Genomic DNA, 27,413 nt, shown 5'->3' on the forward strand with positions numbered 1-27,413 from the left:
GTCTTGTGAGCTTGTTTGTGTCTGTGAGTCGCTCGTGCGTGTCGTCATCATCTGTCTCGCGTCCACCCATACCGCGTTGGTGTCCAGTCCGAGCCTGGCTGTTCTTCACCTTTCTACCTACCTCCCTCCTTCTTCCTGGTGTGGCGGGAGCATTCCGCGTAAATTTCTGGTTGCCTCTACAGTGGCGGTTGCGGGCATTAAGAAAACAGCATTCTCCACTCGGAACACCGTAGACTTGAAAAACAAATCTAAGACTTGGCACTTGGGAAGTGACAAGTGCGCGCCGCCCGCAGGCGAAGAGAAACTTTGAGCTGGGGCTTCCGTTCACACTCGTGTCTGGCCTTTTCTCCGGACCGCGCCTTGGAAATCGCCTCGTGGTTTCAGCGAGATGTTTTCTTTAAAAATGCCCCCCCCCCCCCCACCCACCCACTGCAAGAAGATGAAGTCCACCCCTCCGCTGCTGCTCCGAGCGGTGTCCTATCCGAGCCTGACTGTTTCTCATGCCCCTTTACTTACTTACTTGCCGGCCGCCAGGTGCTCCAAGGCAGCGGGGCTGCTCTTTCTCTCTCTCTCTACGGTACATCGTCGGAGACACGAGAACGAACGTGCACTATTGACCAGACAGACAGCAGGAGACGGGCGCGCACATCACTAATACGTAGACACCGTACTGAACAAGACACCAGGCATGGACACTTACCCGGGCCGTCCCGGAAGCCATGCCCATGGGCCATGGGCCTCGCTCTCCCTCGCAGTAGACAAAGCAAAACGCAGAAGACAGATGCGATCCTAGGGGGCTGCTTTGCAGGCCGGCGAGATGTACAACCGCGGCCCTAGTGGCCCTGTGTTTAGCTCACCGCATCAGCCGATGACATTCTTGGGCGCTGCTGGCTGGCCGTCTTGCCCAATGCCGCAGACGTCCAGCACGATGTCCACCTCCTTCCCGACCGTCTTGCACTCGCCCCAGAAGCCCACAGCAAGGTTGGCCTTCGAATGCCCAGGCACCGGTGGCTGGTCCTTCCAGCACTGCTGCTCGGGGGTGGTCCAGTAGCCAGGGAGCTCGCCGCAGACAGCAGACGGGTGTCCCTCCGGGCATTCAAACTTCGTCTTCGACCAGCTCTGGCTGTCGCCGTTCCAGGCCCACGTGTGATCCTTCGAGAACTGCGAGTACTTCCCCTGGCAGTCACCCACCGAGCCCGGGCAGTCGGTGCACCGAGGGTCGAGATCACCCGCAGTCTTCGTGTGGCAAAAGGGCAGATGCTCGTGCTCGGGGCAGATCCTGTAGTCCGGGATGGAGCATTGCAACACAGGCTTGCGCTTGCTGCACTCGGGACTCAGGTTGGACGCATCGCACACGAGACCACCGGCGTCGGCCGCGCAGTCGCTCATATCATCCTTGGCGCTCCAGGCCGCGCCGGCGTCCACGCAGGCAGGCTCGTTCGTGCCCGGCGAGAATGCGACGAGGGACGAGCTCATGCCGTATCCGTACCACGGCTCGACGTCGGGCAGGTTGGTGAGCGGCAGTGGCGTGTTGAGGTCTCCGTTCGTCGCCACCATGAAGGCTCCATTCATCGCGAACGGCATCTCCCACCGCCCATTGTTGCCCTCAATGTCCCAACTCGCGCGCCTCCACTTCAGATGCGCCGCATCCGAAGGGGCTTTGCGCGCCTCGGGAAGCGGACCGCCCCCGCCGAGAAGAAGGTCGCCTGCTCGTGCTTCGGCACCTTGCCAAAGTCCTCCACCTCGATGTCTTCGTCGCAGTTGTTCCTCACACTGAACTTCTTGACGATGATCTGGCCAGCATTCTTGGGCTTGTGACTGGCCTGGCAGAGCGCCAGGTCTGCGCCCTTGCACGCAGTCGCACCATGTGGCGTGCACACGTGATGCGTGTGGTCGTAGCAGCACATCCCCTCTGCGGCAAGGGCCTTGTTGATGCACTCCTCAATGGTGCAGTGGCGTTCGGTTTGGTAGGCCGGGCAAGCGGGCAGGGCCTCGCTGACTGGTGCAGCCATCGCGATGTCGATGGCGGCAGTGGCGGCGATCACAACAAGCTTTGAGAACACCGGCATGGTTGGTATCCTGCGGACACGGCGCGCGGAGAGACGTGAGGCGCGCACTGGAGGGAGGAGGAGCCGCCGCGGCGTCGCGGCGGAGGTGGCGCGGCAGGCTGGCTGGCGGGGGCTGGCAGGGGCTGGCTGGCAGCGCACGTGAGGGTGTGCGGCGAGTTTTGAGAGTCCTGCAACGTCCTTCCTGAACAAGGCCTATGAAAGGCGGGCACCACCTTGCAGGACGTCTGACATGTTTCGATGAGGTGCAGGTCAGAGCAGCTCGAGCGACGGAGGGTGATGAGGGCCGCCGCGACAGCGGTCGATGCTTTTACTAACGATCTTTATGACCGCGCGTCCTGAAAGAAAGAAAGAATTCACGGGGCGAAAGCAAACGAGGGATAGGGGAGGAGGACAGGGTCCACACCTGCACGAGCAGGATTTTGGAAGCGGCGGTCCTGAAGAAAGAAAACAGACAACCCAAGGGAGGGACGATGGGAGGACGGCACGCCGCCACCACACAGGCGGTCTTCTTCCCAGCTTTGGGGCGTGGTATTTTATTTTGCATAACGGCAAAGCCGCCACATATGCCCACCTCGTCGGACGCCCACCCTGCAGCGAGGGAGGGCGAGGCGATCGAGGGGTCCCGTACCATGCGGAATCGACCCTATCCCACTCAGTGCTCAGATACTCTCAGCCCGCCCGAGCTGAGCAGCCTGCCACACCCGACCGAGCTGGGCTGCCAAGAGACTTGGAGTGTGGAGTCGGCAGCCTCACACCCAGGGCCGGGGAGCTATGAAGCGCACCCAGCGGGCCGGATGCTGGCCGGATGATCGGGATCGGGCGGGCGGGGGGGGCAAGAAGCTGTGCACTTGGAGTAGAGTGTGTCTCGCGCCTTGCGGGGGGGGAGCGGAAAGGAGGAACCTCTTCCCAAGAGCACCACTCTTGGAGCGCCACCACTACCACCCAGAGCGCTGCAAGCAGCGCCGGGCATGACGGCTTAGTTAGAGCCGCGCACGATTTCTTGCCAGGGCAGCTTTTGCGCGTTGCAGTGCGCTGCTGGCTGCGGCTATAGCAGACAGGACATAGATGAAGTCCACCCCTCCGCTGCTGCTGCTCTCGCCGGCGAAGACGCTCAACTTTGACTCGGCGCTCTCGCCGGCGCTCCGCAGCCTCACGCCCACCGAGCCTCGCTTCCTCGAGAGGTGCAGCGCGCTCGCCGACCGCGTCGGCTCGATGAGCAAGAGCGAGATCAAGTCGCTGATGTCGCTCAGCGACTCCCTCGCCCAGCTCAACCACGCGCGCTACTCGGCCTTTGCCGAGCAGCCTGCGCGGATCGCGCTCGGCGCCTTTGAGGGAGCGGCCTACAAGGGCCTGCAGGCTTCGACGCTGGACGCAAAGCAGCTCGAGTACCTCGGCCGCTCGCTGCGCATCCTGTGCGGGCAGTATGGAATCCTGCTACCGACGGACGAGATCCGGCCCTACCGGCTCGAGATGTCGACCAAGCTCGCCGTCGGCGACGCTCCGAATCTCTACAAATACTGGGGCGACTCCCTCACCGCGAGCCTCCGCGCGGAGGAGCCGCCGTTCGTGGTGAACGTGGCGTCGCAGGAGTACGCCAAGGCGCTCGACATGGGCGCGCTCGGCTGCCCGGTGATCACCTGCGCCTTTCCGGGCCCTGCTGTGCACGCCAAGCAGGCGCGGGGCGAGATGGTCCGCTTCTGCGCCGAGCAGCAGGTGGTAGAGCCGGCGGGCCTGCGCGCCTTCCGCGGCTCGAGCGGGCAGTGGAGCTTCATCGAGGCAGAGAGCTCCGAGACGACGCTCGTTTTCCACCGGGGCGCGGCGGCGAGCGCGGCGAAGCCGAAGGCGCCGGCGGCGGGGAAGAGGAAGCGCTGACAGCGGTACGCGTGATGTGCACTGTCGCGCGTCGGCTGCGTGCCGGGTGCTCGCTTGTTCGGTTGGGCGGGCCTTGTGACACTGTTGCAGTAGAGTACAGAGCTACACGGTACACTCTTTCGTCTTCGTGTAACAGCGCTACGCAGCTCTCGTCAGTCGTCTCTCGACGTTGCGGCAGCGCTTTTTATCGAGCGCTCTAAAGCGACCAAAGTTCTCAAGCCAGGGATCCACGCGAGTCCTTCAGGAGCGCTGCCTTCCACCCTTTGTTTGGCCTCACCATCAGCCGCCCGAGCACCATCCCGACGCCAACGAAGCAAGCGCTCGCTGTCGCTCACTCTCTCTCTCTGGGGTCTCTCCTCGCCCGACACGGCTCTCCGCACGCGCGGACGCGAGTGAAACTGAAAGCCGCGCGCGCAAGCCAAGCCAATTATTTGCTCATACTCTCTACAGTAGAACAATGCATATGGGACAACAGAGTACGGTGTAGTGTGGTGGAGCCTGGTGGAGATTGTACATGGTTGCGACATTGTGCCCGACATACGTAATGCGACGCTCATCATGCGGCGATGTCCGTTCATCGTGCGCCGCGGGCCGCGCTCTTGGCCTCTTGCACATGGTTGCGGCGCTGGAGGCGGTGCAGACACAGTGGGAGGAGCCTCAGGGTCGCGGCAAGGTTAAAAGACCACCTCGACGCTGCCCCGACGCCGACGAAGCAAGGGTGGTGGCGAGGGCGGCGAGGGCGGCGAGGGTGGAACCAGCGGCTGCGGAGTGAGCGGTCAGTCTCTGAGGACCGCCGGAACCGACCGAACCCTCCGAAACTTCGGAACGGCTTTTACTTTTTCAGTGTATGTAGCTCTTACGAACATACCCGTGAGAGAGAGAGAGAAAGGTGAACTGCTGACAGGGTTTGCGATGAGGAGCGATCCGAACGTGGTATTCGGGTGATTAGATCACTACCGCCGAAGCGCAAGCGCTTGGAGCAAGGGAACCGCCACGTATGGGTCCCAGACTAGCACCCCACCTCGCGGGCCGACGTTCTGGCCCAGCGAGGCTGCTGCGGAGCACTCGGGGCCGACGTTCTGGCCCAGCGAGGCCGCTGCGGGGCACCCGGCGGCTCGGTTCGCTCTTTTTGTGTTCTGCCTCACGTGCGAGTTGCGAGAGAGAGAGATTTTTAAAGACCAACAAGAAATCACGACTTTCACAGTGATTCTTGAGTTGCGTCGAGTTGCACGCGAGTTGCACGTACTCTCTCTCGAGTTGCATGGACCGGGAAGTCGCACACACGAGTTGCACACGAGTTGCGAAGTGCGAGTTGCGAGATAGATGCGAGTTGCGTGCGAGTTGCGCGAAAAGCCTTGAGTGTGAATAACAAGTCTGTGAAAATGTTAATTAAAGTAAAACGGGGTGACAACATAGCACGGCCGCGTTGCGCAACGCACCCCTTGACCGAATCAGGGTGCGCGGCGACCGAATCAGCGATGAGCGTTTTCCTGACGATGACAACAAAAAAATCCAAATCCCGGTGGTGGTGGGAGTGGGCCGTTAGCCGTTGTTATGGCGGCCAGCCCCAACCCGTACGCGGCAGTCCCGCCGGTGCAGGCTACTCTTAAGGCGATGGGCGAGGCCGCCGGATCTCCCTTTAAGGCCAAGCCTCGCGACGTCGCTGAGCAGCTTCTGAAGCGGTACGGCTCCTCAGATGAAGCTGGCCGGCGTGCCGAGTCCTACCTTGCCACCGGGCAGCACAAGAAGCGCCGTCCGCTGCAGTGGGCGATCGGCGTGGCGAGGGAGCGTATGAGGGTGGAAGCCGCGGCGGCGACGCCGACGCCGGCAGGGGCGACTGTCCAGTCTCTGGTGCTCGCGTCGGCAGGCGCGTCGGCGGCGCCCACACCCACGCCCGTCGGCGGGGAAGCGCAGAGCGCACCGGTGCTGCGCCGGCTTGGCGCTCCCACCGCGGGCGGATCCGCTCTTGCCTCTCGAGTTCGCGCACTCTTCTCACCCGCCGCTCACCATGCGACCATCCCGGACACGGTGCTCAGCCCTGCCGTCAAGAGCTTCGGCTTTCCTAACGCCGTGGCGGGCGACGACGACGGCGGTGGCATGGCGTTCGACGGCGACGGCGGCGACGTGGTGGGCGGCGGCGAGTCCGAGACCGAGGAGCCGACCAACTCGCAGGCGTCGTCGGTGAACTCGGCGGACCTGCCCTCAGCGTCGCAGGTCTCTGCGGCTGAAGCCCTCGAAGAGATGTCCGAGTTGGACGTGGCGCAGGCACGCTGCTGCCATTGCCGCCTCAGCTCCATCCCCTCGCCCTACTTGCGGCCGCCCTCACTGCCTCAGGTCTTCTTCGACTGGCCGTGAGGCTTTCTTTCTCTTGGTTGCAGACCGCCAAGGGCTCTTGGCATACACACACATGCACACACACGAGCACACACACACACACTACACGTGCACACACACACACGCACGCACGCACGCACGCACGCACGCACGCACGCACGCACGCACGCACGCACACGCACGCACACACCACTCTCTCTCTCTCTCTCTCTCTCTCTCTCTCTCTCTCTCTCTCTCTCTCTCGCTCTCGCTCTCTCTCTCTACACACAAGAGGAGAAGATACAGGCAGAGTCACACACACCGCAGCGTGTTCTCTTTGGTTATTTCTTTTACCTTTTCCTGAGTTAGAGAGAGAGAGAAAGAAGAATTCGCTGCGCGCACCTATACGTGTGAGCGGCTCTCGCGGGAGCTAAAGAAAACAGCTCTCACTACTCACAGCAGACAGGCTCGACGCAGGTGCGGACCGCCTAAGTGACTCCGGCCCTCCCCCAAGAATTTTACGAAGGCAACAGACGATGCCGGGTTTCGCGGAACGTTCATGAATCGCCCGTCGCAACGCGATCATGGAATCTGTCGTCGTGCGTTCGGCGCATGTGGACGAGCGCCCGACGGTCGCTCAGCACACGTAGACTCACGGGTCCACATGTCGCTGAGCACGTCCGCACGCCTCGCCTCCTTCGGTCAAGACACGTCACGTCAGTACGACCGACCGAACGGCAAGAAGGCTTGGAGGGCAGAACACCCGGCGACAGTCGCCGACAAGGAAAGGGGCAAAGAGGCATTCAATGAGTTCACATGCCGATGGCGGCTCGGTGAGCTGAAGCTCAGCGAGGTGCACACGCGTCATGTGAGTTACCTCGAGGAGCGCGCGTCGAGCCCGGATGCGCCGCACCACAAAGAGTGGTATGCCCGTCGGCTCGAGCGGGCGCATGTGGCACACGAGGCCCTGCAGACATTCACGAGCTGCCGCAACGCCGCTTTCTCGGTTGGCGACTGTGCTGATTTTGTCTCCACGGTCCACGGCGGGGAACACGGCGCTCGTGTATTGATCAGAGCCAAGCCTCGGAGGGACCCATACGCCCAGACGATGCTGAAAGACCTCCCGGCAATGTCGGCAAATCATGAGCTGAGATTTTGCGGCAGCGGTCGTCCCAAGTACATAATGAACATGTCGGCGGAGTGCATCGTGGATTCCGATGGCGGGCAATTGGTTGAGACTGAGGATGGTATTTTTGTGAGTGCGCGACTGCCGTCAGCCTCGCGACTGGCAGACAAGGAGGTGCGGGACCTGGAGGATTTGATTAGGGCGTGGCTCAAGAGGGGTAGGTACACTCGGCGGGGTGACAGCCACGCAGCTGTCTGCGTGAATTTTGTGGTTGGAGGGCTCAAGGGGGATCAGGACACCGTGCTGGCCATGCCTTCTTCTCACGTGTCTGAGCCGGAGAAGGCTCAAAAGGCGTGAGGCCCTCTTCCTCCCTGCCAGTGCATTCAAGCACTCTCTCTCTCTGGGATCTTCACCTCTCCTGAGATGTAGGCCTATTTGAACGTGATGAACAGGCTCAGGACATTCATCTGCAAGCACGTCATTCCTGCAGTGGAGGCCTTCTTCTTCTCCGCCATTGACTGTGTGCGAGATGACCTCTATGAGATGGGGCTGCGTTTTTCGTTCGCGGATTACTTCAGCACGATCTCGCTGGGGGATCTCTTCGCATCTCGCAACCACACAGATGATGATGCGTGGCTCACCATCTTGGTGGCAGTAGGTGACTGTGAGTTGGGAGGGGGCTGGGCGCACCCTGCTCAAGGCGTGATCCATGCAGTGAAGGCGGGTGACATCTTCCTGGTGAACCCCCTCCAGGGCCACTGCACCAGCTGCTTTGGGGACGCCCTCGCCTCACGCAAGATGATCGCCATCTTCCTCAGTGACAATGCCTTGAAGGCTAGCTGCATCTCCATTGAGGTGGCGAATCGGGAGGGGCTGCAGAGGTGGGTGCCTCAGGTCTGGCGCAAGCGGCGTAGGTAGTTAGGTTTAGGTAGTTAGTAGGTAGTTGTGTTTAGCTGTGTGTGCGGTGTAGAGCCCCCGGTTTGCAGATCCACAGCATGTGCATGCGTCCCAGCCTGTGTTTTGAGTGTGCCTGTGCTCTGTGTGTGGACCTGTGTGGTGCCGCTCTCGCTCCACGGGTCTGTGGCGCTGGGATGCCAGGGCCGCGGCTCTGCCACCGGCCTGGCCCCGCCGGCGCCCTCCGATTACGAGCAGGGTGGTCGCACACGTGGCCTGCACCATGAGAGCGGGCCGCACGCTTCACACGGGTTGGGACGCATGTCGGCTGTGAAGAAGAAAACGGGGCTATGCAACGCCTCTGAAAAGAGAAAAAGAAGAGAATGTAAATAAGTGTAGTGATCATAAGTGTAGATCTAGTGATCTCGCGCTCGTGCCGCGGCAGATTCTTCTTGCGCCCCCCGGGCACGACAGCCGACTCGGGCACTGCCTCGGACGACAGCCTGATGCGCTCGGACGCCGCGCCTCAGGATGCGGGTCTCGTCCACGGTGGACTACACGGTGGCACTCCGGCTTTTCGGGCGCTGAGGCGACACACGCGCTCGCTCGGTGCCGAGGTGACCGGCCGCTCGGTGCCCTCGCCCGAGCATCGCCACGGACACATCACTGCCTCACACGCTCCCGCTGCCGCGGTTAGGCACCTGGGCAAGAAGCTAACAGTACGGCGACGCCGAGCATGTGTACGCGCCGCGCCGCGCGCAGGTGCCGCGCCACACCCTGCCACCGCCCGACGTCTCGACGCCACGCTCGCGCTTGTCCTCGGGAGTACACACACAGCATCGCTCTGTGTACTCCCGACGCACACACCCGCGCCCGCGCACACCACTATCGCAACTGCGACGCTCTCCGCGATAGGCGAGCGCTGCGCGCCGCGACGCGTCAGCAGCCGCGGCGCCGCCTCACACGCTCACGCCCGTGCCGCAGGTTCTCCCGCTCGAGCGCCGCAGGTTCTCCCACTCGCGGGGAGCGGTGCGCCCGGCGGCAGCCGCGCGGCGAGGATGTCCGCGCGGGCGAAAGCCGCACATGGCGCGTGATGCCCTCGCATTGAGAGAATGTGTGTTAGACGAGAGACTGGCGGAATAAGTGGGGCTCGAGGGGCCGAACCCGAAGACGCGGACGAGAGTGTGTGTGTGTGTGTGTGTGTCGCGTCTGTCTGTCAACCGTTCACACCAACACAGCGCACAACAGTCACAAAACAGCGCAAAGTCGACACTTCACCGCTTCTGCTTCTTTGCCTTGCGCGAGGCCTCGAGCTCCATCCCCGCGCGCAGGAGGGGAATGTGGGCCTGAAACATGGTGCGGAAGGCGTCGCGCTCTGCGGTGTGCCCGACGACGCTCTTCATCATGCGCACTGAGACAGCCTTGCCCTCTGGCAGCTTGGGCAGCAGCATCAGCGTCGCCACGACATTCTCGGCGATGGAGAACCGGTCGAGGCCGCGAGGGCACCGCGGTGCGCTGCCGCCGTAGCCGATGCCGAGGAGCTTCTGCGTGCCGCGGTGCAGGTTGAGGCCCTCGCAGCCGGCCGCCTTGAGCCGCGCACCCTCGTCGCCGTCGCAGTGGTAGATGTCGAGCCCGGCGTCGCGCGCCGCCCGCATGCCATCGTCGAGCCGGTCCATCTCATCGCCGGAGAAGATCTCGTACTTGGCGAGAGCCGCTGGCGGGAGGCGGTGGCAGTAGTAGGACGTGTGCAGCTTGAGCGTGCGCGGGTCGAAGGAGCCGATGGCGGCGTCGTAAAGGAGGCGGTTCGACGACGGGAGGCCGTTGTGCTGCGGCGGCTCGATGACGATGTTGTGCGGGTCGGTGGAGATGAGGTACTCGCCCTTGTAGTGGTTCCACTGGTACTTCTCGATGTCGAAAGCGACGATGGGCGTGCCAGTCTCGATGGCGGAGACGAGCTTGTCCGTCACCTTGACGGCCATCGGGTTGTCGCCGCGCGGGTCGGTCTCGCTCGGGAGGACGAGCTGGGAGTGGAAGCGGCGCAGAAGAGCGAAGGCGCGCTCACTCGAGCCGGCAGCGCCCGTCTGCATGACCGCGAGGAGCGCCGGCTGGTTGAGGATGGCGACGTGGTCGGAGTCCTCGCCGCGGTGAGGATGGCCGAAGGCATCATCGACCTCCTTCTTCGAGGCGTAGAGGCCCTGCCGGACGAGCTTGGCCCAGGTGTGCTCGACGGTCTGGTAGCGCTTGTGCCCGCTGGCGGCTCGATCGGCCTGAGTGTTCGTGCCAGAGGGCCGGCTCGGGGTGGAGTTCATGAGCGTGATGCAGCGGTGGCCCTCGCGATGCACGGTCGGCGGGCGCTTTGCGCCGGCAGGACACGAGTCACAAGCCTTGACGGCACACGAAGCGCAGCAGACGAGGAGGGACGGATCGAGCACAAGCCGGAAGTGAATGGCGGAGTAGCAGAGAGAGCAGCGCATCCGGAGAGCAGAGAGAGGAGAGCGTGTCGACAATCGCGCGGGATAATCCATGTGCAAAAAAAAAGAAAACGCTGCGTCGCACTTTCTCATCCTCTCACTCCCAGCGCCCAGCAGCAGCACACTCACTCTGTTCGTAGCGCGCACTGGCCTTCTCGTCTGTTCATAACCCACGCTTCGCGTCTTCACACCTCCTCTGCAGGACTCACCCCTCTACGCTCCCTTTTGCAGGATGAGGCGTAGCCACCTCAGTGCATTCGCGCTCCCTTTTGCAGGATCGTGTTAGTCCCTTGAGGTGTTGTCGATATTTCCTTCTTTTCGTGTTACGCTTACAAGCTCTCCTTGAGTCGCTCTCTCTCTCTCTCGCTGATGCGGCCCGCTGCGGCGCTCGTCTACCTCGCGAGCGTCGCCCGAGTGGTCGCCATCCAGTAAAAACGAACGAGACTTCCGGTCGGCGGTCGTTTCCGATTCGTTTCCCCTCGTGTCCCCAGCGCGTTCCACGGTTCCCAGGTTCAGAAGGACGTGGGAACCGTGGAAGGTTCCCTCAGGCAGGCACGTGGGAACCGTGGAAGGCTCCATCACCACCAGCGCTATCAAAACGTTTGTTCGCAGCGCGATGACGATGAACGCCAGCACAACAAAGAAGCCAGGCGCTACGGCAGTGGCTGGATGGTGGTTGATGCGGATGTGAGTGTACGCGCCGCCGGTATGAAACGCCACGATGTACGCCTGCGCGGCGAGCACCACGATGTCATCGTCGGAGAAATTGGCTGCTGCAACCGTCGCCAAGCAGAGGCCAGCCACGGGGAAGAAAATGGACGGGTACGGCAGGCTGTCCTCCGTGAGCGTATTCAGCATGTGATGGAACGGCTCGGTGAGGCCGATGACGCAGTGCAAGCAGAAGGCGACCGACTGGCAGACGCGCAGAGCTGAGTCGAGCGCATCCATGTCTCCTGTCAACACTGCGCCTCGACCCTGCCTGCCGCCTGGCGAGTAGAGGCACACGCACGCTCTCTCGAGGTCTCTTCCAACGAGGTGCCGCGTCCTCAACCAGAAAGAATTTTTGACGTGGTGCGAGCAGAAAGAAAGCCTTGGTTGGCGAAGGCTAGCGCACCACACACCTCTCCTTAAAATCCCTGTGTGGTGGCGGCGTGCCGTCCTCCCATCCCTCCCTTCGGCTGATGTTTTCTTTCTTTTTCTTTAGAAAGCCCGTGGTAGTGAGAGACTACTGGTGAGAAGCCGGAGGAAGGTCGCTAGTCGAGAGAGATCGCCAGTGGATAGGGAGTCCACCGTGCTGCGAGCCCGTCGCTGTCCCTTGTCAGGAGCAGGAGAACTAGGAGAGCGCAACCAGTAGGAGGCCCGCGCCTGCCCCCGTGCCGCCGGGTGCAACCTGTCCTATACGAGAGAGGAATCCCTGGGACCCTGTCGTGTGGGTGAACCCTGCCCAGCCCCCCTCCGTGTCGCGATGCGCTCCCCGCTCCCGTTCCCCTGTGTCCCTGATCGTCCTTACAAGATCCTGCTCGTGCAGGTGGGGACCCTGTCCTTCTCCCACCCCTTGTTTGGTGTGTCCGTTTTATTTATTTATTTATAGAAAGCAGCTTGCGTTGTCCGTTTTCTTTCTTTCTTTTTAGAAAGCAACTTTTCCTCGGAGAACCGTGTTTACTTTATGGCCCTTTCCCTGCGAACGCGCACCCCCGGGGCTAGGGCTCTCTAGCCCGAGCCACGCCGAACGGTACTGAACGTAGAGCCGAGCTGAAGGAAGCCGGGGAAGACGACTCCGAGGAGGACGAAACACCAGTGGCAATCCCGTCGTCAGCTGTAACGATGCACCCGAAGGGGACCCCAGCGCCAACATCATCGGTGGAGGTACAAGTGTCCGAAACGAGAGTGGACCTGAGCAACGGTATGACTGGGCGGCAAATGATCGCAGTGGGCATCAGAAGAAGTGGGACGACCGCGAGGTGGCATGAAGGTTGCAGCGAGAATCGGCAAGGGACCCTGCGAAGGGAGATAGGAAGAGGCAGACGACCAAGGGTTAGTGGGCGGCGGCTAGCACCACACTCCTCTCCTTAAAATCCCTGTGTGGTGGCGGCGTGCCGTCCTCCCATCCCTCCCTTGCGCTGTCTGTTTTCTTTCTTGTCGTGCCAGTGTGCTGTGAGAGAGGCTTGTATCTTAAGAATTCTTTCTTGTCAAATTCTTTCTTTTAAGTGTCTGTGTAGGTGAGTGGTGTACAGTGTCGTGTCCATTAGCTCCGAGTAGAGGGGGCGTCCTGCAGACTGCGACTCCTCAAGTGCTCCAAGTGCGCGCGGGAGTCTGGCTCTCTTTCCCAATCAACAATATATCCCGCGGTAAGAACTCACCTCGCCCTACAGACCCCCCAATCACCCACCCGGCGGCCCGCATCTCGCCCCAAAGCCGCTTACGTGCATGTACTGCCCCCTCCCCTCGCAGAGATTTTTAGTCGGCGGGGCTGCAGCCGTGGTCGAGATGATCACAGCTGGGTTCCCGGTCGGCCGGCGGCTCGCTCCGCTTTGCGGGCTTCGACAGCACTCGCCTCTCCATGTCAACCAAGGCGGATCGGCTCGCGAGGGCACGCAAGAACCTCGCCGACCCGAACGCGGCGCTCGCGGAGGGCACAGGGCGAATCAGCCTCAGTGACCCCGGCGCTGCCAGCGCGAGCACCGCCGTCGACCCAGTGCTCACGCCGCGGCTGCAGGGGAAGTTGATGGAAGCGGCTCGCAACAGCGTCGCGGAGAAGAGCGGGTCGGACGACGACGACGACGATGACGACGATGACGAGGAGGACGAGGAGGACGCCGACGGTGAGGACGATGAGCGCCCGACGACTCTCGCAGGCAAGGTGACAGCAAAGTTCACATCGATCAAAGAGTCACTATTTGGCGACCGCCATGTGGTGGCACCGCAGAGCGCCGGTGTCAGCGGGCCGCCCAAGCTTCCCGGTGGCACGTCGTTCTTCTACGACGAGTCGACCAAGGAGCTGCAGACGTGGGCCACAAAGTACAACCTGCACTCGGAGGCCGTCGAGCTGCTGCAGGAGGCCGGCATCGAGACGCTGCATGACCTGCAGCACCTCCAAGGCTCCGAGGCGGAGATGTGCGTCCCTCCCTCGCCCCCGTCCCTCGAGCCAAGCCGTGTCCTCTCACCACGCCTCCCTCGCGCAGGTTCCGCGGCCTCGAGTACTACCCGGCGCTGCTGCGTGGCAAGGTGTGGAAGGCCGTGACAGCGACGCAGGAGAAATGGGCAAAAAAGGCGCAAAAGTGATGTGACGGGCGAGGGCAGGAGCGTGTCGTCCCGTCCCTTACGTGTGCGAGGCTCAGCCTCGCTTAGGCGAGGTGAGCGTTGCGAGGCCGTCAGACCAACTTGGGACGACGACTGCGCTGTTCGGCTGGGTAATGCATGTACCATATACTGTGACATAAGATGGGTTAGAGGATCGAGGGCGGTGGGATATTTTTATCGTCGTCGCGATATTTTCAGTTGCGCCGCAACTCATAATGTAATCCTATTTTCCTCCATCTCTCGCCCAAGCGCCAACGACACCTTCCTCCCGCGCGCAAGACCCCCGGTCCTCCGCCGGCTTGCTCACAGCGTGCTCGAACGTGGCCTCCTCAGCGCAGCCTCTCGAGCGTGGATGTAGCATTGGCATTGCGCCAGCGAGTTCTCGTGCTCCAGGCGCAGCAGAGCCCACTGTGCACGCCGAAGCAGTTCGATGCCTGTCCGGAGGGGACGACGAATCGGGTTGGGGAGGGGGAGAATTTTGAGGTCTGTTGAGTGAGGCTTGTGGAACGCACCCGCGATCAGAAGCACCCAGTGGCGCTTGAGCAGCGTTTGGCCGGGCGAGATGTAGACAGCCCAGCTGAGTCGTGCAGCGGCGTTGGTGCATATCGCGAACGGGTAGAACCACGAGTGGTAGACGAACCGTCTGCTCGACGCAGCCGCGCTGTACTTGGACTCACCTGCGAGCGGTGTGGGCCGCGCATCGCTCGGAGCAGAGTGAAAATCGTGAGCTACACAACTGGGTGTCTCTCACCAATCGGCAACCGCAGACCCCAGTCGATAAAGACGTCCCACAGGAACGAATAGACGGACGAGAAGAGGGAGACGCCCGCCCACACATTGTCAGACAAGCCTACAGGTCGAGGCAGCTCTGCTTGTGTCGCCGCTCGCCATCCATCTGAGTCCGCCTCTACGCGCTCTCACCCCACTTCCCAAAGGGCGTGACCCCCACCGACAGCAGCGCAACCGCAAGGGAGGCGGTGTACCTGCCGGGTCGCAATCGTCTCAGTGGCAGGCGTGACGGAGGTGTGGACGTGGAGGGGGAGCATGCGTGCGGCGGGTTCTCACTTTCCGGCGTTGAATAGGTGTCGTGGGGCGGCGGACCGCAGCCCGCCGGCGCAAATGGCCTTTCCTGGCTCACGAGAGTCGGCAAAGGCACGGAAGCATTGCATGAGCCGGATCCAAAAGGGCAGTAGCGAGAGGACAGTATGGATCACTGGCAAAGCGGTGTAGGAACGGAAGCTGTGGCACTGGTTGTGCTCCTTGTTGTGGAGAGCTGCTTTGTGAGGGTCCCACTCGATGTCAAAGGCGCCGCCTGCAAGCGTCGTTGGGTCGGGTTGCACGAGCTCGGCTACGTTATCTCGGTGCGAGGGCCGCGACGCAGAAGATCGCGAGCTGCTTTCAAATTCGAGCCACACACGGAAGGTGAGGGGCGAGGGGGGCGGGCCTGTGATATAGAGGCAGGCGGCGAGAAGAAAGTCGTTGAAGAGCTTTGGCATCGACGTGAGCATGTCTGCAATGAAAGAGCGCGAGAACGTCACCTTTGTCAAGGGCGACACGATGACGAAGGCGACGGCCTTGAGGAGCAAGTACCGCTGCTTGCGATCGCTCCACTCGGGCATCCAGTTGAAGGGCCACAGGAGTATGATGGTGGGACCGAGCAGCGCCACTATCGGCCAGACATGCTTGCTGACGTGATCGAGGGTGTACAGCTCGGTGATCAGCGTGAGAACGTACAGGACGAAGGAGGTGAAGACCACCTGACCAGAGGGCGCCGCGGTCGAGCGCTGTCGCCACTAAACACCCGTCAGATACGACATCAACGGCAAAGCTCACCGTCATCGCTCCGAACGAGAGGCGTACGACGACGTGGTAGGAGTGCTTCGCCGACACCTATGAGCATGGCATTGCAGCTCGGTGTCCGAATGTTGGCAGAGCCAGGTGGCGAGCGGTGCACATCCAGCAGCGTGTGGTAGTCGACCCCGCTGTGCTTCCAAACGTAGACATCGAAGCCATACAGTGCAACGAACACCGTCGCGAGAATCAGACCGCGAAAGAGAGGGTAGTACACGTAGGTGAGCTCAAATATGATCCCGAACTTTGACTTTTCGACGTAGGCGGTGGCCATCATGATCAGCACCATGATGAACATCTGCAGCGCGAGCCCCGCCTGAGCAAAAGGGGAGCCGATCCTCAGTGTGCGCCTTCATCGCCGAGCGTGGCGCCGTGGCGAGGCACCTGACAGCCGAGAATAAAGTGCCGATGCTTAATCTCAGCAATCGGCAGCTGCTTGCTCACGCCGTGCATGTCGTCCATCACCATCGAGTCGTAGGGGCTGCTCGGCGTTTGGTGGAGCAAGGGCGCCCGCTTGTCCTTGCTGTTGAAACGCATTGGGCCCATGGAGTCGACCGGGGCGCGAGGCATGGCTCTGTCCGAGACGGAGAAATGGTCGAGAGAGGGTCGACTCGCGCGCAGGACAGAGATATGAGGGGGCTTGCGGATGTCCGCGGCCGATTGTACTTCGACGAGGGCTGCCCCGGACCGATTTACGCCCCGGCGGGGATGGATTTGCGGGTTTCCCCGTGCCGCGAGACTTGGGCGGTATCTCCCGCGATGTGTCGCGGACAAACCCAAGTAGACGCCCCTTGGGCGGGATCGCGTCTTACTTACACAAGAGGAACTATAACACATCGCTAGTCATGTACAATCATGAGAACTGGGTCCAGGCCCCATAGTGAGGTGGTCTCCCAGTCTAGCGCACCTCGCGCCCGGCGGGCGGCGACCTGTCCGTCCACCGACCCCTCCGCCCGCGCGTGCCAACGCCGCCTCCACCGCCGAGTCGAAGAGCCGATGTAGACCCGTCGTCCGTCCACCGTGTGGTACGCCGCGAAGCGGCCCGACGCCCAGGGAAGTCGGCAGCCGCGCGAGCCCGACGCCTGCTCCTGCTTGCGCACGCCTGCGTAGCCGGTGCTGCTGCGACTCGAGAGGTGCAGCCGCCAGCCCTGCGCCTCTGTCACCACCGCCGGCGCCTCCCCCGCGGGGCCCATGTGGGATGGACCTGCGAAAGCGCGGGGAAGGAGAGTGCATTCAGAAGGCAGAGCCTGAGCACAAGTGGGGGGCTTGCTCGCGAGCCTTGACTTGCATCGACTTGATTACAACGCGGAGCCATCGCGGGTAGCCAGCGGCGGCGAACCGAGCAGCATGGGCGGCGTGTCATTCTGCAGTCGATCGCCGCCGAGGTCGCGGTCGCGGGCGGCGCCGTCGCGGATCGCCAGAGGCGGCGGGCCGGCGGGAGAGGGCGGTGGCGCGAGCGGTGATGCTGATGATGTGGCCATTGGCCGGCCGCCGCCGCGTCCTCTTTGCGAGCGCTCTCGGCTTCCGTCCCTTTTTACGCTTGTCCCCCCCCTTGCTCGTGTGTCTGAGCTCTCACCGGGTCGGACCGGTCAGTGTCACCCGTCTACTTGGGTTTGTTTTTTAAGTTTGCGGCTTCTTCATACACTTCAGGAGAGAGAGCTAAAAACATACATACACTTCTCCCAGTAAGCTAAAAGTACACTTTGAGCTCTCTGGGTATGATGTCAGTATGGCTATAGATCGAAATCTGATCCAGTCATCCTTACCAAGGCCGGACCAGGAATTCGACCAAAGCAAATTTCTTCCTTTGAAAAACGCGTCGCTCACCGCCGGGGCGGGCGCCTGGCGGCGCCGCTGCGCAAAAAATGCCGTCCCAAGCTGTCACTCCCCTTTCTCCCGGCCGGGGTGGGGCGCGCGCGGGGGGCGGCGGGTGTGCGGGATGTCTGTCTGTGGGCCCGAGAGCGATATGCCATGTCCGCCTTGGCCCTTGCGTTTGTTTCATAACATCGAAGGCTAGGCCTAGGGATCCCTTATAGAGATGTTAGAGGTGGGTTAAGAGGGAGATGTGCGCGAGCTGCGGGACCGCCGGGACGGCGGGCGGGTGATTGCGACTCTTGGACCGGCCGCCACTTTTGGCGACTTTTGGGACGCGCGATCGACAGGCCGAGAATCGACATATGGCGGGCGAGGCCGTCACGGCCATGATCGTGGCTGCCGACGCCGGCGACAACCCGTTGGCGGACCGCCGCGAGGACCGGGAGGCGGCGGCGGAGCGGGAGAGGAAGGCGAAGGTGGCGAAGCTCAACTCGCAGACGAGGTCGCGGGAGCGCCGGAGAAGGCCTTCTCACCCTGTCGGATCTAGCTCAAAAAAAATCCTGTAGCAGCTGTCCCGACATTCGACGACATGTCTGGTCTACTCGGCAGAGCCTCCGGCTTGCTATCGCGCCAGCTCCCCAGGACGTCGCTGCACCGCGTGCCGCAGCCCCACAGTGCGCTGCGACTCCTCTGCTCTTCTGGCAGCAGCTCGAGCGACGGCGACGGCGACGGCAAGGACGGCGATGTTACCGCAAAGCGTGGCGAGTTGACTAGCGCCGATGAGCCGGTGGAGGCGACTGTGGTGGTGACGTCGGAAGCAGAGTCGTCCGAGTCTTCGCTCATGTCCATCGACCCGAGCAACATCTCCGCGCTGCCTCCCGTGCTCGTCTTCCCCTTCCCCACGCGGCCGCTCTTTCCCGGCGTCTACCAGCCGGCAGAGGTGACCAACGACGCGCTCGCAAAGGCGCTGCTGACGGTCAAGGCGAGCCAGCTGCCGTACATTGGCGTCTTCCTGCCCAAGGAGGGGCACGAGGAAGTCAGCGGCGGCGTCGGCGACCTGGACGCCTCCGACGACGGCGCAGAAGTCGCCGAGGTGATCGCCGGAGGGACCGGCGACGGCGGCGGCGGCGGCAGCGGCGTCGGTGGCGGCAGCGAAGAGACTGCGGTCAGCGGCGCCGCCGACGGCGCCCTCGCTCCTCCGGCGCCGCTGCTGGACGTGGCGTCGCTGCACGAGGTTGGTACGCTCGCTCAGGTGACGCGCCTCACGCAGACGCCTCGAGGCGTGCAGCTGCTGCTGCTCGGTCACAAGCGAGTGCGGCTGGGCAGGCCGGTGCAAACCTCGCCGGTGATCCTCGCGCGGGTGGAAGAGGCGCGCTTCCCACCCGCCGCCAGCCCGCCTCCCCCCCGCTCCCCGCCGCCGCCCTCGCGCCATGCCAAGAGGAGAGGAGGAGAGAGGGGGGAGGAAGGAAGGGAGAGGAGAGGGGAGAGGTGAATGATTCACGCGCCGGTGTGTGCAGGCGGCGGACGAGCTGGACGACGCCGCGGGCGGGGGCCCGTCGCTCTCCAAGGCGTACGCGATGGAGGTCATGCAGACCATCAAGGAGATCCTCAAGCTCAACCCCTTCTTCAAGGAGCAGATGCAGATGATCCTCGAGCGGCGCGCCTCCGCCTCTTCCCTCTCCCTGCTCCTCACCCTCACCACCCTCAACACCCCCCCCCTCCCCCTCCCCCCCCCCTCCCATCCCCCCCCTCCCCCTGCGGCGGAGCTGCGGAGCGGGCCTCCCTCACCCTCCCTCCCCCGTGCCGACACCATGCCCGACATCCACGACGCTGACCGATGCTGACTCATGAACCATGAGTCCTCAACCAGGTCCGAGATCCACGAGGCAGGCAAGCTGGCCGACTTTGGCGCCGCGCTGACCACGGCGGACGCGCAGGAGCTGCAGGAGGTCCTCGCGACGCTCAACGTGACGGCGAGGATCGAGAAGACCCTTCTTCTCCTGAAGAAGGAGCTCGAGCTCTCCCGGCTGCAGTCGCAGATCTCGAAGCAGGTCGAAGACGAGATCTCGGCTGCATCTCGGCTGTATCTCGGCTGTGCAGGTCGAAGAGCAGGTCTCGGCTGTATCTCGGCTGTGTCTCAGTTGTGTCTCGGCTGTGCAGGTCGAAGACAAGATCTCTGCGAACCAGCGGCGGTACATGCTGATGGAGCAGCTCAAGCAGATCAAGAAGGAGCTCGGCCTCGAGCGGGACGACAAGGACGCCCTCCTCCAGAAGTTCGCCGACCGGATCAAGGAGCTCAACGTGCCCGAGGAGGCGAGCAAGGTCATCGACGAGGAGATGGCGAAGATCGGCACGCTCGAGTCGGCGTCCTCCGAGTTCAACGTGACGCGAAACTACCTCGACTGGCTCACCTCCCTCCCGTGGGGCAGCCACTCGGAGGAACCTTCTAGGAACCTTCTAGGAACCTTCTCCTAGGCTCACCTCCCTCCCGTGGGGCATCCACTCGGAGGAGAACTTTGAGCTCTCCCGCGCCGAGAAGATCCTCGCGGAGGCGCCCGCCCGCCCGCCCCAGCCAGCCGGCACGACACGTCCACCACACGTCCACCACACGTCCACCACACGTCCACGACACGCCCACGACACGTCCACGACACGGCCCGCAGGAGCACTACGGTCTCGAGGATGTCAAGGAGCGCATCCTCGAGTTCATCGCGGTCGGCGCCCTCGTCGGATCGACTCAAGGAAAGATCATCTGCTTCGTCGGTCCGCCCGGCGCCTGGCGCGGCCTCCGTCGCGCGCGCGCCGTGTCTCTTCACACCTCCAGCTGTGAACAGGCCCGCCCGGCGTCGGCAAGACGTCGATCGGCAAGTCCATCGCGCGCGCACTCGGCCGCGAGTTCTACCGCTTCTCCGTGGGCGGCCTGACCGACGTCGCCGAGATCAAGGGCCACCGGCGGACGTACGTGGGTGCGATGCCGGGCAAGCTGATCCAGTGCCTCAAGGCGACGGGCGCCGCGAACCCGGTGGTGCTCATTGACGAAATCGACAAGCTGGGCCGCGGCTACCAGGGCGACCCCGCGTCGGCGCTGCTCGAGGTGCTCGACCCGTCGCAGAACGCGTCCTTCATGGACCACTACCTCGACACGCCCGTCGACCTCTCCAAGATCCTCTTCCTCTGCACCGCCAACGACTCCGGCACGATCCCCGGTCCGCCCCGCGCCTCGCCCGCCCCGCACCTCGCCGGCCGCCCACGCGCCCCGCGCCCGCGCGCCCCGCCGCCCGCGCCGCTGCCGCAGCAGCTGGCCGCCGCAGCAGCTGGCCACCGTAGCAGCTGGCCGTTGCAGCAGCTGGCCGCCGCAGCAGCAGCTCTCCCGCCGCAGGCCCGCTGCTCGACCGGATGGAGGTGGTGCGCCTCTCGGGGTACATCCTCGACGAGAAGATGCAGATTGCGAACCAGTACCTCATCCCCGCCGCGAAAAAGCAGATGGGCCTCGAGGAGGGCACGATGCAGCTGCCCGACGACGCGATCGCCTCGCTCATCCGCTGGTACTGCCGCGAGGCCGGCGTGCGCAACCTGCAGAAGCACGTCGAGCGCATCTGCCGCAAGGTCGCTCTCAAGGTGGTGCAGGCCTCGCAGGCGGCCGAGGCGCAAGCCGCGGAGGCGGCCGAGGAGGCGGGCGCGACGGGGAGCGCCGCGCCCGAGGGGGCGGCAGAGGGGGCGGCAGAGGGGGAGGCACCGGCGGCGGCCGATCCGCCCGTGTACGTCATCGGGCCGGAAGAGCTCGTCGACTATGTCGGCAAGCCGAAGTTCATCGACGAGCGCATCTACGCCACCAACCCGGTCGGCGTCGTGACGGGGCGCGCACGCACAGCACGCACAGCACGCACAGCACGCACAGCACGCACAGCACGGTCATCCGTCTCCAGCGCCGCAGCCCCAACGCAGGCTCGCGTGGACCTCGATGGGCGGGGCGGTGCTGTACGTGGAGGCTGTGCCGCTCGGGCCGGCCGGCGGCGCTGACGCGGGCTCAGAGGCCGGCGGGGGCGAGGGAGAGGGGGGCGGTGGCGGCGGCAGCGGCGGTGGTGGCGGCGGCGGGGGGGCCGTGTTGCGGTCGACGGGCCAGCTGGGTGATGTGATGAGGGACGCCGCTTGCCGTCTGGTCGCTGCTCGAGGGAAGGGGGAGGATCTCTTGACCAGCCGTGTCTGGACCGTAGGAGTCGTCGCTCATTGCGCACACGTACGCGCGCAACTTTGTCGCCGCGCGCGAGCCGTCGAACCGGCTGCTGGAGCGAACTCCCATCGCGCTGCACGTGCCAGAGGGGGCGACGCCAAAGGATGGGCCGTCCGCCGGAGTGACGATGGTGACAGCGCTCGTCTCGATGGCGAGGGACGCAGCGCCTCGCACCGACGTTGCGATGACTGGGGAGGTGACTTTGACGGGCCGCGTGCTGCCGGTCGGGGGCATCAAAGAAAAGGTGATTGCCGCGCGCCGCTCCGGAGTGAGCCACATCGTGATGCCAAAGGCCAACGAGCGCGATTTCGTCGAGCTGCCAGGCAACCTGCAAGCCGGGATCACGGCGCACTTTGCCACCACCTACGACGACGTCTACGCGGTTGCTTTTGCGGACGACTTGCCCGCCCCGTCGCCAGCGGCGGCAGGGGCATGAGGGTGGTCTTGGTTCGCGGCTCGCTCGTCTCCGCTCCCGGCGCGCGCGCCCGGGTGTGGATTCGCTCGACACGGCATGATCCACACATTATGTATGTATTAATGTATGAGATACATTATGAGGATATTATGCGTGTCGAGTCGTCTGTCGAGAATTTTGTAATTTTAGATACTTTTTAGTCTTTAGACTTTACTCCACGCTCAAAAGACGTTGACAAGAGGGACACGCGAAGGACACCGCAAAAATGCTAAACCGTGCAAACGGAAACGCGCACTTTTTTGGCATTGCAGCTTTCGCGATATACTCGAACGCATGAGAAACACCTCTGCGCGGCCACACACCGCAATAGAATCGAAACGCAAGAACCCCCCCCCCCCCCTCCCCCCGGCGCTACAACCCCTCTCTAGCTGCATCGCGCGGCGTCACGGTGCGCACGCCTTCGCTCTCGGGCCGAGCCCCGCACCCGCAAGGCATAGCGGCAGGACAGTCCGGCGGCGCGGCGAAGGGACAGCTACCAACGCTCCCCCCCCCGATCCGCCCCACCGCCACGGCCCCATTGCGAGCCCCTGCTTCCGCCGCCCTTGCCCTTGCCCTTGCCGCGTCCGCCCTTGCCCTTGCCGCCGCCACCCCCGCCGCCACCGCTGCCGCCGCCGCCACCACCACCACCTCCGCCGCCACCTCCGCCTCCGCCACCTCCGCCGCCACCTCCGCCGCCGCCGCCACCGCCTCCGCGCGGCGGCGTCAGCAGCTCGTTAAACCACGGCGGCACCTCGTCACCCGACTCCTTGAAGACTGCGGCCAGCGACTCGAGCTCCACCCGCGCCACCTGCTCGTTGACGAAGGAGGTTGCGAGGCCCTTGGCGCCGGCGCGGCCGGTGCGGCCGATGCGGTGGAGGTAGGCGTCGACGTCGGACGGGAAGTCGAAGTTGACGACGTGAGCGACGTCTGGGACGTCGACGCCGCGCACGGCGGCGTCGGTGGCGAGGAGCAGGCTGGTCTGCCCCGAGACGAAGGCCGCGAGCGCCTCGTCTCGCTCCTCTCCGTGCAGCGAGCTCGCGTCGATGCCGCGGGCGTGCAGCTTCTGGTCGAGCGCCTCGGCGCGCCGCTTGGAGGACACGAAGACCAGGGTGGGCGGGAGGTGGCCCTCCTCCTTGGACGCCTCGACGAGCTGAATCAGCACGCCGTCCTGCGACAGGCGCGCGGGGTTCGGGCTGAGAGCGGGTGATCGGGCCGCGGGGCGCACCGTGAGTGCGTGTGTGTGCGCGCGCGTTTGTGAGCGTGTGTGCGCGCGCGTTTGTGAGCGTGTGTGCGTGCGCGTGTGTGAGCATGTGCATGTGAGTGCTGAGGAGTGAAAGGGGTGCCCGCCGCTGCTGCGCTCGCCTTGTCGCGCTCGGCCACTCGCTCCATCCGCTGCGCGACGTGCTCTCCCGCCACGGCGCCTGGCCCGGCGGTGAGCGAGACATAGTCGCGGCCGCAGTCGAGCGCGAGCGCCTTCATCTCGGGCGGGTGCGTGGCGGAGAAGACGAGCGTCTGCCTCTCCTCGGCCGGCGGCATCTCCGACTGCAGCACGATCTTGCGGATCTGCGGCTCGAAGCCCATGTCGAGCATCCGGTCCGCCTGTTCATGGATGGAGAGGTCAACAGGTTCGTTCGCTCGAGAAGCCAATGTCGAGCAGCCGGGGTCCGCCTCGTCGAGGACGAGCACTGCAACCGAGGAGGTGACCACACGCGATCTCTCCATCAGGTCGCCCAGCCTGCCCGGCGTCGCGACGAGCAGCTCGCAGCCGCGCTCGAGCTCGCGCAGCTGGTCGACGAGCGGCGCGCCCCCGAAGCAGGCCACCGGCCGCACTCCCGCGCCGTAGCACGCCTTGCGCGCCTCGGCGAAGACCTGCTGCGCTAGCTCTCGCGTCGGGGAGAGGACGATCGCCGACGGCGCTACCTGCCGCCGGTCGCGCGGCGGCAGCTCCGAGGAGAGCAGCCGTGCCACCGTCGGCAGCAGGTAGGACGCCGCACGGCCGCACCGGCCGGTGATGGCGCCCGTCACCATCACGTTTTTCCCGAGCAGCGCCGCCGGGAGGACGTACTGCTGCAGCGCGGTCGGCTTCGTGTAGCCGGCGCGCTGCATGTTCGACTGCACCGCCGCCGGAAACTCGAGCTCTTCGAACGAGCTGACGGCGGCCGGCGCGTCGCCGCCCGTCACGCTCGCCGTGCCGCCGGCGCGCGACGCGCCGCCCTCCGCCCCGCCCGCCTCCTTCTCCCTCCTCGGCGGCGAGCCGAAGATCTCCTCCTCCAGCTGACGGCTCCGGCCGCCCGGCGTGTACTCGTCCTGCCCGCCGCCGCCCCCCTTGCCGCTCCCCTTGTCCCGCGCGCCGCCCTTGCCGCCGCCGTCCGCCGAGCGCCACCCGTCCGGCGGGGCGTCGCCCTCGCCCCGCCCTCTGCCGCCGCCCTTGCCGCCGAGCGAGACGTGCCGCGCACCACCCGCGCCGAGGGTCACTCGCACCGACTCGGGGGCCGCGTCGCCGCCCGCCGCCCGCCAGCCGCCGCCGCGCGAGCCCTTGCCGCCCTCCCCCTTGCCGCCCTCGCCCCTGCCGCGCCCCATCTCGGGCTCGGAGATGGGCGCGGCGGGCGGCGGGCTCTCCAGCAGCGCGCGCACGTCCGGCTTGCCCGCCGCCACCGACAGCGCCGTCGCGCCCGACGAGCTGGCCGCCGCCGGGTCGCCGCGCGCCTGCAGCAGCAGCCGGCACACGGCGGTCTGGCCGCGCGCCGCCGCCTTGAGCAGCGGCGTCTCGCCCTTTTTGTCGCGCGCGTTGGCGTCGGCGCCGCGCGCGAGCAGCAGCTGCACGTCGCGCACGTGCCCCGCTTGCGCCGCCGCGTGGAGCAGCGTCCACGAGTCGAACAAGCCGCTCGAGCTGACGGCGCTCACCTTGATGTTGGCCAGCAGAGGTACTAAGGTCTCGGGCTCATCCTTGGGCGACGACGCCGCGGCGAAGGCCCGCGTTAGGATGATGTCCTGCAGTGGGTCGGGCTGGGGCATGCACGAGAGGAGGAGAAGATAGGAACACGCGTCGGTCGAGAGGTTCTGGCCCCTGCCTGGCACAAAGAATTCTTATTGCCAGGTGGGTCTTACAAGACGAGCCTCTCTCACAGCACACTGGCACGACAAGGGCGCGGACTGGCGCGGACTGGCACACACACCGCTTACAAAGAATTTTCCCGCACGCATAAAGAATTTCCAACCGAACTCCCTCGCACGGCACTGGGCACGGGACTGGCGCGCACTGGCACAAAGAGTTCTTTCGCCTTGGCCTTTATACGTTATTCTTCCGAGTTTATATTCTTTTTCGATGCGATTTTCAGCGATTTTCAGCGGGAATATAAAGAATATTTGAGAATATAGGCCCGATTTTTGTTTGGAGCTGTGTTCTCGGCATATTCGAGAATATAGACCCTGTTTGGGACAAGAATACGGAAACAATACGGAAAAAGAATTTTACATATAGATAGTACTGGGCGAGAAAAACGTATAAAGCCAACTTTTGCCCTGCTCGCGGCAGAAAGAATTTGCGGCGTGCCGTCCACCGTCCTCCCATCCGTCTTTTGCGTTCGTCTTCTTTCTTTGTTTCTAAATTGGGCACGGGACTGGCGCGCACTAAGAAATCGGCACCGTGCCGTCCTCCCACAAACAAAGAAATTCGGAGGCCGCACGCGTTGCCGCCCGCTCGCTGCTGGCCCCGGTAGGTAGGTAGAAAGGTGAAGAACAGCCAGGCTCGGACTGGACACCAACGCGGTATGGGTGGACGCTAGACAGATGATGACGACACGCACGAGCGACACACAGACACAAACAGCCTCACAAGACACACAGCCAGCGGGCTGCCACACACCCTGAGTAGGCGTACACCCCCGGTGCATAGGACAAGAAGAAACAAGAGCTGAACAACGAACGTCTATCGGCGAGCAATGTAGAACTCGATGAGTCCAACCCCAGCCGCTGTCCCAGCTCTTGGGTCGAGATATGATGCTCCCACGCCTGGCTGCGCGACACCCGGCACATTGCTCGTAAGTGATGGGCATGCATGCAGCGCAGCCGCCGGTACAGCTCCTCGGTCAAACTCCACGTCTCGCAGCCGTAGAGGACGGTCGAGAGAACGATCGCATCGTAGACCGCCTTTTTGGCTTTGTTGGAAATGGATGTGGAGGCGAAGACGCAGGCGCGCAGGGCGCCAAATGCCTTGCCACCCGACTCGACGCGGGCGTGAAGAAGAGATCACAAGCGAATGAAAACAAATGTGCACTGCCGCCATTACACGCCCTTTCGCTGACAAACCTAGGCAGTGTGCGAGTCGGAAGATATAGAAGAAGGTCGGCGAGTTGCTCCCAAGTTGCTTGCTCCACCTCCATCCCTGAGCGCCCCGAGGAGGGCACCATAGGGTGAGGGAGGGGCGGCAAGAGTGCCGAAGAGAGCACGATGATTGTCAGATGCGAAGCAAAACGCCGTGTTCTCCCGAGAAAAGAATCGTGAGCTATAGGAGTATCATCAGCCGTGGAGGTACAAGTGTCCGAAACGAGAGTGGACCTGAGCAACGATATGACTTGGCGGCAAATGATCGCAGTGGGAGTCAGAAATGTGGTCCTTGCGCGAGGAGAGCTCGATAAACTCGAGGGGCCAAAATATACCGCCAGCAAGGGCAGAGTTACGCCGAGAGGCGAGAGCAAGGGATTGGCAGGCAGCGGCGTCGTCGCGAACGAGCAGAGGAGAGCGACGCGACAGAGGAAGAAGCGACAAGAGAGAGAACGACGAGAGTGGGAAGACCGCGAGGTGGCACGAAGGTTGCAGCGAGAATCGGCGAGGGACTGCGAAGAGAGATAGGAAGAGGCAGACGCCCAAGGGTGGGCGACGGCTAGCGAGCGCACCACACCCCTCTCCTTCAAATCCCTGTGTGGTGGCGGCGTGCCGTCCTCCCATCCCTCCTCTGGGTTGTCTGTTTTCTTTCTTTCTTTCAGGAGAAACTCCTGCGAGCTGTCACGATATAGAA

At 63.7% G+C, this 27,413-nt stretch overlaps 6 protein-coding genes across 6 annotated transcripts; 3 read left to right on the forward strand and 3 right to left on the reverse strand.

Annotated features, from left to right (window-relative positions):
- Positions 1-3,134: 3,134 nt before the first annotated feature.
- EMIHUDRAFT_118036 (hypothetical protein) lies at positions 3,135-3,941 on the forward strand (the record flags this gene model as incomplete). The annotated part of the gene is made up of 1 exon (XM_005771662.1): positions 3,135-3,941. The coding sequence occupies one exon, from the start codon at positions 3,135-3,137 to the stop codon at positions 3,939-3,941; it is 807 nt and encodes a 268-aa protein (XP_005771719.1).
- Positions 3,942-11,074: 7,133 nt separating this feature from the next.
- Positions 11,075-11,693, reverse strand: EMIHUDRAFT_243025 (hypothetical protein; the record flags this gene model as incomplete). The annotated part of the gene is made up of 2 exons (XM_005771663.1): positions 11,075-11,086; positions 11,142-11,693. 2 exons carry the CDS (start codon positions 11,691-11,693, stop codon positions 11,075-11,077), a joined length of 564 nt encoding a protein of 187 aa, XP_005771720.1.
- Positions 11,694-13,272: 1,579 nt separating this feature from the next.
- On the forward strand, positions 13,273-14,201 carry EMIHUDRAFT_424834 (hypothetical protein). Its single transcript, XM_005771664.1, has 2 exons — positions 13,273-13,859; positions 13,928-14,201. Exons 1-2 carry the CDS (start codon positions 13,306-13,308, stop codon positions 14,025-14,027), a joined length of 654 nt encoding a protein of 217 aa, XP_005771721.1. The 5' UTR covers positions 13,273-13,305; the 3' UTR covers positions 14,028-14,201.
- A 2,518-nt stretch (positions 14,202-16,719) lies between these two features.
- Positions 16,720-17,366, reverse strand: EMIHUDRAFT_369535 (hypothetical protein). Its single transcript, XM_005771665.1, has 2 exons — positions 17,175-17,366; positions 16,720-17,100 (listed from the first exon to the last, which is right to left on the reverse strand). Exon 2 carries the CDS (start codon positions 17,087-17,089, stop codon positions 16,736-16,738), a length of 354 nt encoding a protein of 117 aa, XP_005771722.1. The 5' UTR covers positions 17,090-17,100; positions 17,175-17,366; the 3' UTR covers positions 16,720-16,735.
- Positions 17,367-18,293: 927 nt separating this feature from the next.
- EMIHUDRAFT_424835 (ATP-dependent protease La) lies at positions 18,294-22,561 on the forward strand. Its single transcript, XM_005771666.1, has 10 exons — positions 18,294-19,080; positions 19,229-19,511; positions 19,602-19,762; positions 19,872-20,131; positions 20,187-20,310; positions 20,375-20,474; positions 20,546-20,917; positions 21,091-21,560; positions 21,657-21,689; positions 21,926-22,561. Exons 1-10 carry the CDS (start codon positions 18,301-18,303, stop codon positions 22,376-22,378), a joined length of 3,036 nt encoding a protein of 1,011 aa, XP_005771723.1. The 5' UTR covers positions 18,294-18,300; the 3' UTR covers positions 22,379-22,561.
- Positions 22,562-22,889: 328 nt separating this feature from the next.
- Positions 22,890-24,976, reverse strand: EMIHUDRAFT_75480 (hypothetical protein; the record flags this gene model as incomplete). Its single annotated transcript, XM_005771667.1, has 3 exons — positions 22,890-23,564; positions 23,777-24,677; positions 24,882-24,976. The coding sequence occupies 3 exons, from the start codon at positions 24,974-24,976 to the stop codon at positions 22,890-22,892; spliced, it is 1,671 nt and encodes a 556-aa protein (XP_005771724.1).
- Positions 24,977-27,413: the final 2,437 nt, after the last annotated feature.

The sequence above is a fragment of the Emiliania huxleyi genome (genome assembly GCF_000372725.1).
Source record: "Emiliania huxleyi CCMP1516 unplaced genomic scaffold EMIHUscaffold_375, whole genome shotgun sequence".
Classification (NCBI taxonomy): domain Eukaryota; phylum Haptophyta; order Isochrysidales; family Noelaerhabdaceae; genus Emiliania; species Emiliania huxleyi.

What these genes read in the sequence shown, in the direction of transcription:
- EMIHUDRAFT_424834 (XM_005771664.1), top strand. Translation starts at nt 13,306, where the DNA reads ATGTCAACCAAGGCGGATCGGCTCGCGAGGGCACGCAAGAACCTCGCC. An exon ending in CAAGGCTCCGAGGCGGAGAT is followed by an intron (nt 13,860 to 13,927) that starts GTGCGTCCCTCC and finishes TCCCTCGCGCAG; the next exon opens with GTTCCGCGGCCTCGAGTACT.
- EMIHUDRAFT_369535 (XM_005771665.1), bottom strand. Translation starts at nt 17,089, where the DNA reads ATGGGCCCCGCGGGGGAGGCGCCGGCGGTGGTGACAGAGGCGCAGGGC.
- EMIHUDRAFT_424835 (XM_005771666.1), top strand. Translation starts at nt 18,301, where the DNA reads ATGTCTGGTCTACTCGGCAGAGCCTCCGGCTTGCTATCGCGCCAGCTC. An exon ending in GCACGACACGTCCACCACAC is followed by an intron (nt 20,311 to 20,374) that starts GTCCACCACACG and finishes CACGGCCCGCAG; the next exon opens with GAGCACTACGGTCTCGAGGA. An exon ending in TCGATGGGCGGGGCGGTGCT is followed by an intron (nt 21,690 to 21,925) that starts GTACGTGGAGGC and finishes TCTGGACCGTAG; the next exon opens with GAGTCGTCGCTCATTGCGCA.